The sequence below is a fragment of the Carya illinoinensis genome, chromosome 14, assembly GCF_018687715.1.
Source record: "Carya illinoinensis cultivar Pawnee chromosome 14, C.illinoinensisPawnee_v1, whole genome shotgun sequence".
Taxonomy (NCBI): domain Eukaryota; kingdom Viridiplantae; phylum Streptophyta; class Magnoliopsida; order Fagales; family Juglandaceae; genus Carya; species Carya illinoinensis.
This window is the reverse complement of record NC_056765.1, coordinates 19,645,912-19,653,702: the sequence shown is the minus strand read 5'-3', so window position 1 is coordinate 19,653,702 and position 7,791 is coordinate 19,645,912. Positions and strand designations below refer to the sequence as shown.

Genomic DNA, 7,791 nt, shown 5'->3' with positions numbered 1-7,791 from the left:
TTAATTTTCTTAAAAGAAGCTTTTAAAGAGGAATTTTATGAAAGTTTTTTTAAAAGTGATCCAGTTAAAATATGTTTAGTTTACATATTTTCAGTGGCGATTGAAAAAATTTATTAAAATATTTAGAGTCTTAGAATGTCATAAATTCCTTTTATAAAAATAGATTAATATAAATTTCACATAAAATAATTAATTTTCTAATTATAGACTCCACTCCTTTTCTCATTTTAACATTACTCTTGCAAAATATATTTAATTCTTTATATTAAGAAAAATGTTCTGGTATTTGAGGTTTTATTTATTTATTTATTTATAAAGATGGAAACTTTTCGCCCGCAAATTCGAAATATTGATGGCTAGATTTTTGGGAGAGGATTAAAATTTTAATCTTCAAAATTATCTCCTACTTGAATCATAAATTAAAATTTGGATATAAATATACCCCTAATTAAAACATAATTATAACCTTCAAAAAACCTTAAATTACAAATTACATATAAAATAATTTTACACCATTTTCTTGAAAGTACCACTAGCAGTTTAGGTGTAATGGTGAGAGAAGAATTTTTTCAAGTTCTTCGATTTTCAAAATGTTTCGAGGATACTAAAATCAATAATAATTCATATTTGAAAACTCAAATTCAAATCCAAATTAATTTTATCAACAAACTATAATGAAAATATGAAGAAATACTTTGCAACATGCAACTTGTCGTAAACGAAAACAAATAGTTATTTTCTGCCAGCAAATTGACCCTAGTAGTCTAACATGACCGACCAAATGATGTTCGTCAGACTAAGAATAGTTCTAATTGGCATCTCTCACACCACACTACTCTTTTATTTATTTATTTTATTTTTTCACATAACAATATATAATATATAAATGATAAAACAACTCAATTAATTTAACAGAATAAAATTTAAAAAAAAATATTCAAAATACGCATGATGTGTAATGTGGAGAACTCGTCTCCACTTTTACTCCGACGGGTTGTGCCACTCATCACTCCATTAAAATATAATTAGAAAAAACATTAAAAAAACCAAAAGGAACTTTCGGAAGGCAAAATATTTAAAAAAGCCCAAAAGATAATGATAAAATATTGACGATTAGAACGTTATAAAAATAACAGAGACATAAAATTGCGATCGAATGGCAAAACTTATTAACAGTCAACAGAACACAACAAACTAAAAAATTTGCAAGCTTTTTAAACATTAAAACACTCAAAACAAAATAATAAACCAATAAAAAGAACAAGTACCAAATATTATGAAACAAGTAATAAATTTGAGGTTACCATTAAACATAAAAGGCGGAAGACAAGAACAAGCAAAACGGCAAATACCTTTTCAAGGGGGCAAAATAAAAGAGACAAAACAAAAACAACTGCTTGGAACTAAAATCCTACCTTGGGATGATGATGGGGATTTAGCATTGAGAAACTCACCCAGCAGATATCCGAAGGAACAGAGAAGTGAATGCCTAAAATTCGCAACACGAAGTAAACCATTCGAAAGCATAAAAACTACCAGAGCATGACACAACACCACCACAACAGGAAATTTACATGACTCAGCTTATACTAATTAATTTATTTCACTTCTTTCCCGGGACTTCAAAAGTAAAATGAGTCCCACTTTTAATATGGGAACAATCTGTTTCAAGAAGTTCTACTACATCAAAAGATGCTGACTCAAGGAACTTCCAACTTCTTGATACCTGGGTATCTGTTTTCAAAATTCAACAGCCAATTCCAGAAGAATACACTCAAAAGAACAGGCTAATCTTCACCACCACCACCTAGAGCAACAGCAGGAATTTGCTACTCACCTCGGTAGATCATAGAAGTTGGCTAATCCATCAGTAGAATGCTTGAGTCAGAATTTCAATGCTACAGACCCATCCCCTTCATTAACTTCTTGCCAAGGTTCAATGCCTTGTACAAGCCAAGCCATCCCTCTCAAGATCAGAACAGAGTTTCATATATCCAGAATGTTATGCATATGTAATGGCCGAAAGAAAGTATTGCCACATGATTTGTAAAATGACATCACAGGGAAAAATACTGCTCATTCTTCCTATGGCAGCTATGAGAACTTTCAGGACTTTCTTTTTGGTCCAAAGGTGGGCAAAAACTCTATATTGGATACACGAATGACATCTCTTGAACATCATAAAAAAGAATGGGATAAATCCATTAAGATGCAGCAAATTCAATGGGTCATAACCCATCTCACTCTCAACCCCAATTTTTTATGGGGGGACAAAAAGAAGGGACAAGAATTCATTGATCGTAGGGTGATGAATCCATCAAAATGTGATTCTAATTTTTGGCTCAAACCGCATTCTCAAGTTATCTAGAGACTCTTAAACTTGAATGAAGTTGGATAATTAAAAAAGAACGGTTACTGACCTTTGTAAAATTCATTTAATTTTAATTTAAGGTATTTGTAAATTATCAAGGTAGTAAAGCACCAATGATTCAATTGATCATTGTATGAGAGATGAAGGAAAAAAAACAAAAACAAAAGGCTAACATAAAGCACATGAGGGGAAAAGAATAGATTAGGGTCGAATGCTTGCAACTGAAGCTACTTCCACTGCACAAAAAAGGAGAAAAGAAAACACAAAATTCACTGAGATGTTGATTACCTGATATAAATCCAAATTGAACTTCCTGGCTTCACAATACCCAATACAATCACATACAGAGTAGTCGCATCGAACCATTTGCAAGAAAACATCTTCGAAAGAATAAAATACAACTTGCAATATATGATAACCCACAAAAAAGACATGGATAGAATCAAAAAAACTTAAGAAAACCTCAAATTAAAGGGGAAAAAAATAAATAAATCAAAGAACGTCTTCCAAACCATGTAGGATTCATCAAGTAACCAAAAATGTTTCCACACTTATTATGATGGATGCAATCATAAATACTTAAGAAAACTTCAAACTAAGAAAAATAAAAATATCAAAGAATGTCTTCCAAACCACGTAGGATTCATCAAGTAACCAAAAGATGTTTCCATGCCTATTATGATGTCAAGAGGAAAGAAACCACAAATGCAAAAAGTTATAAATAAAAGGAAACGATAATGGGGAAAAAAGCATTGTTTAGTGACAAACTTAAAATCATGGACACGGGATGTTCTCTGCCTCAAAGTTATGCAGTATCCCAACACTTTTTAAGAAGATATCAGAACCAATCGTGCTACATTTTTTTTTAAAATACGTGAAGGGTGGAAAGTACTAAAATTGAAAGAAAATACAAGTTTGAGATTCTGGTCTTTATAGTAGGCAAATAATAACTTTTCAGCACAAATTTAAAGACGTCGTTTGCAAGAGTGCCTTGAACTTCAGAAGAATCACCAGAGTCCAAAACTAAATATTTGATGCATCTAGGAGGGGATCTGCACAATGAATACATAAAGCATAAAAACACTAATTCAAAAACCAACTATTTACAGTGGCAGATGACATAAATGAAGTACCACAATGACATGATTTAGAAAGCATTAATGAACAATGGTTTGATAATAGCTGAAATGCAATCATGGGAACAGAGTGATAAAATGAAAGAGTGCAATGAAATGGAATTAAAGGTGATACCACACAAATCAAACCGAAAAGTTATCTAACATCAAGAATCAATTTTCCAATTCATAGCATATAAGGTGAGAAATAAAAAAGAGTTAGATAATGTGAGAAATACTGGAAAATAAATAAATAAAGCTGGTTTTCTAGATATGCTAAGGACTGATATGGGACCTAGATCTTGAGCCATATCTTTAGTGAGGTATAAATCTAGACAACAATGAAAGAAATCTCATCAATGTGAAAAGACTAAATAGATCCACTTGCAGAGTTAATGCAAGTCACATTTCAATGTAAACGTAAAGTAACATTAACTGCACAGCACAAATCTCCATACTGGTCGGACAACAAGAAAAGATCAATAGATCAATAGTCAAGAAATGATGGGTCAATAGGCCTCTGCAATGTTAAATCTTTTTTACCCCCACAAAATGTCCTCAAGTGGAAGATCCCTCACAGATAAAGTCAACCATACCAGAATAAGGAATAATATGAATACAAGATACAACTAAATTTACGACAAGACCGTAAAGCATGATAAAATGAGCAAGGCCTCAAGACATCCAAAGGACTCAGAATGCTAACATATATTTGTGCATAATCAAAACTAAACAAACTAAATAGTAAGTAACCAACTAAACTGACTTGTCATATCACTAACTAATAATCACAATGCAAACATTAATTAGGGTGAGAAACAGAACCAAATATACTATAAATAGAAAAACAGGCTAGGCAGGCACCTTCGGTCTAACTAGCACCTGATTGCTCCATAAGGGACCATATCACTTATTATTAGGTTTATCATCCCATAAACATTAGAAAAGGCCACATAGACAATGAACAAGTGCTCACATACCTTGATGAAGATAAGCTATCGCACATTCCATCCATACCCTATACAATCACAGCCCACATATTAAACCGAGATGAAGACATGGGTTAACCATTAAGAGGGCCATCCCTAAACCTATATGATTGAGTTATCCATTTGTATGACTATGTATACAAGAAACTGCTATAGTTATTAAGCATTAAGTAGCATGTTCAAAAGTCTAAGTTACAACTCCTAACAACATTCTAGTTTGCTTTGCAGGATTCAAAGAACAATGCCAACTCACCCTTCCATTCTTGGCCAAAACCAGGTGACTTACGAATTATAAGAAATTTACCAGGCTTGTCCTAAGTCTACAGGTTGATCATATAAATACCTCCCTCCCTCTCTCTGCATGTGTGACTAGGTAACCATGCAGTGTATAATTACAAGTTATAAAAGCGAGATATAGTGTTTCTAATACTATATGATAACCATATATATTCAATATGCACACTGATTGTAACATGCTTCACATATGATCTTAATTGGCTCATCTAGATATGCATCTTTCTAGCATACATCCGGTTACTTTGAAAAAAAAAAAAGAAAAAGGATTTTACATGCCAAAGAAAGCCATGTTCTCTTGGAGTGTGAATGACTAAAAAAATCCACAGAAAAGCCTAAGACTCTTACATTGTTGAATTGAGTTTATAAAATCTAGACTACTTGTCAAAAAAAGAAAGAAGAACCAAACCAAAAACAAAACAAAAGCTGACACATTAAGGGGGAGGAAACAAATGTCTGGAGGACAAAATTTTGCTTTCTCGGGACCAATTTTTCCTAGGGCCTCCACCACCTCCCCAAAAAATCTCAGCTAGTAAAAGCTCAAGTCATACCCTTGAGGAAACAGAAGGGCAACATATATAAATGCATTCTCCGAGGGGTCCATTCCCCAAACTAAACAGAACCAACGCTGTGATCAAATATGGTCTAGTTGGCCTAGTGTAGCAATGCAATGAACCTTTCTAACTCATTTGTAGCATGAAATTAAAGCAAGTATCACAGGGTATTACATTCATGTGGGGGCCATGACTATACTAATTGACATCACTAATAGTAAAGATTGAATCGAACATACTAATTAAAGATCTCAAAGGGACCTAGTAAGCACATCCGATATATTTTGACAGGCAAAAGGCACAATTTACAATGCTCCAGAAATCATCAAAACTTGCTGATTATATTTAGAAAGTCATTAGTACAAGAAGAAGTGGATAGCAACCAAACTGTTGAAGGGGGCAAATTTTCATGTGCGTTTTAGAATTTCTAAAATGCAATTAAAAATCTCAACAAGCTCATTTTATTAAAATACATCTAACGTTCCCAAAGTCAATCTCTTTCAAGGAAATTAAAACAACTTAACCAAGTAGTTATTTTGAAGGAAAAAAAAGTTGTTAAACCAGCCCCACAACATTACGCTTCCAATTATGTCATCTACATACCAGATTACGAGCTTAAGCTGTTATAATCTCTATTTTCACAACCACAAAATCCACAATATATTGTCAACTTAAATAGATAACAAAAATCAAGTAGCACAGGTGAAGGAGAAGAGATTCTACCCAATATACCTGACACTCACCTAATGACCCATGTATTGTGGACCACTGCCTGGGTGAGGCCTAACAGCACTGCTCTGCCCCATTTGTGGGTTCTGATATCCACCCTGCATCAGCGGCTGGTTCCCATAGCTCCCCCCAGCCTGATTCCCATATCCTGCCGGTGGCCCTGCCTGGTTCACAGGGGCGCCACCGAGACCACCAAGCAGATTACCAAGCCCCAAACCAGCTCCCTGGGTGGCAAGCAATGTGGTCAAGGCCTGACCCAGCACCGGATTCAGACCCTGTGTTGGATTGAAGCCTACCGCGGGGCCTGACGGTGCCATCAAATGTCCATGGCCAGGCCCACTCCCACCGGGTGCGGAATACTTATTCTTCTCCTTTCTAGAATGGTAATGCGATTGGTGGTGATGAGGAAAGGGCGCTGCTTGTTGGTGATAATGCTTTGGCTTTGGACCATCAATAGCCTTCTGACAATGCAATGTAAGCCCCTCAAAGGTCTTGTGCGGCTCTTCCAAAGCCTTCTTCGCACTATCTGTGGTCTTGTACACGAAAAGCGCAAAACCCTTAGGCTTCCCAGTCTGCTTATCGAGCCCCAATGGGCCGTCCTCAATCTCCCCATACTGCCTAAAGAATTCCAGTAGCTTATTAGGATCGACCTCGGCCGATACATTGCTCACAAAAATCTTCCGCTGGGTGTACTCCGAGACCGGAGGGGTCACAGGCGGTGGGGCTGGGACGGGTCCGGAGGAGGCCAGTTGGCATGAGGTGGTGCGATTGCCAAGCTGCTTCTGAGGTTGTCGAAGGGCCTTGCGGGCCCCGCTGCGGTGCTTGAAAAGGATAAAGGCGTAGCCCTTGGATTTGCCGGAGACGCGATCAGTGACGGCCTTGCAATCCTCGATCTCACCGTACCTACCAAAGACTGAGATTAGGTTTTCGGCCGTGGTGTCCCAGCCGAGGCCGTGGACGAAGATCTTGCGGTGAGCCGGATCGGCGTCAGCCAGCTCGCGCACACTTTCGATCAAGTCCGGATGCTTGTTCACTGCCTTTTTGACGAGGGTTAGAAGTTGTTCCTTCGAGAATGGCTCCAGAAGGTTCTCCACGGGTTCCTCGTCATCGTCTTCTTCTTCTTCCTCCTCCACTTCCTCCTCCTCCTCCTCCTCCTCTTCTTCCTTTACCTCGGTTCCATTTGCTGTTACGGGTTGGGCTTCTTTGGAGGCATCTAGGTTTTCGTGCACTTCTTGCTTTCCTACGTCATCTTTAACTCGTACTTCCTGTTCTTCCTTTTCCCGGGGCTCCTCGTGTTCCACTTCTTTGGAATCATCAACAGCCATGTCCTCTTGTTGCTCCTGGGGAGCGTCTCCATCCTGGATTGGCTCTGGCTTGGGCTGGAGTTGTTCCTCTTCAACTGGTACAGGTGCCTCTTCTGACTGTCCTTCTTGCGGTTCGGCTTCGGGGGCTTTGGTGGGCTCGGGGTCAGAAGATCGCAGCTTTCGCTTCTTGGCCATGGCGGAGAAATTAGGGGTTTTCCTTCTTAAAATCTAGGGTTTGAGATGGGAGGGGTCAGACTGGAGAGTGTTCACTCTATCGCTAACCCTCGTGTGGATTTTAAAGGGTCAGACCGGGCTGGACTCCTCTACATGCCCATTTCATTATATTGGGCTTGAGACCTTAGAAACTACACTACAAAACACATACACATTGACATGCATATGACCTAACAGTTTTGCCCTTGGAATTAATTAATA

The 7,791-nt window shown here is 37.5% G+C and overlaps 1 protein-coding gene across 4 annotated transcripts; it reads right to left on the bottom strand.

Annotated features, from left to right (window-relative positions):
• Positions 1-3,109: 3,109 nt before the first annotated feature.
• LOC122293289 (UBP1-associated protein 2A-like) lies at positions 3,110-7,649 on the bottom strand. Of its 4 annotated transcripts, none has more exons than XM_043101815.1 (3): positions 6,056-7,649; positions 4,467-4,504; positions 3,110-3,423 (listed from the first exon to the last, which is right to left on the bottom strand). In XM_043101815.1, the coding sequence occupies exon 1, from the start codon at positions 7,549-7,551 to the stop codon at positions 6,067-6,069; it is 1,485 nt and encodes a 494-aa protein (XP_042957749.1). In that variant the 5' UTR covers positions 7,552-7,649; the 3' UTR covers positions 3,110-3,423; positions 4,467-4,504; positions 6,056-6,066. The 4 variants fall into 4 exon arrangements, with proteins under 4 accessions (XP_042957749.1, XP_042957747.1, XP_042957750.1 ...); XM_043101813.1 differs by having other exon boundaries at positions 6,067-7,649; XM_043101816.1 differs by lacking the exon at positions 4,467-4,504.
• Between the last annotated feature and the right edge of the window lie 142 nt (positions 7,650-7,791).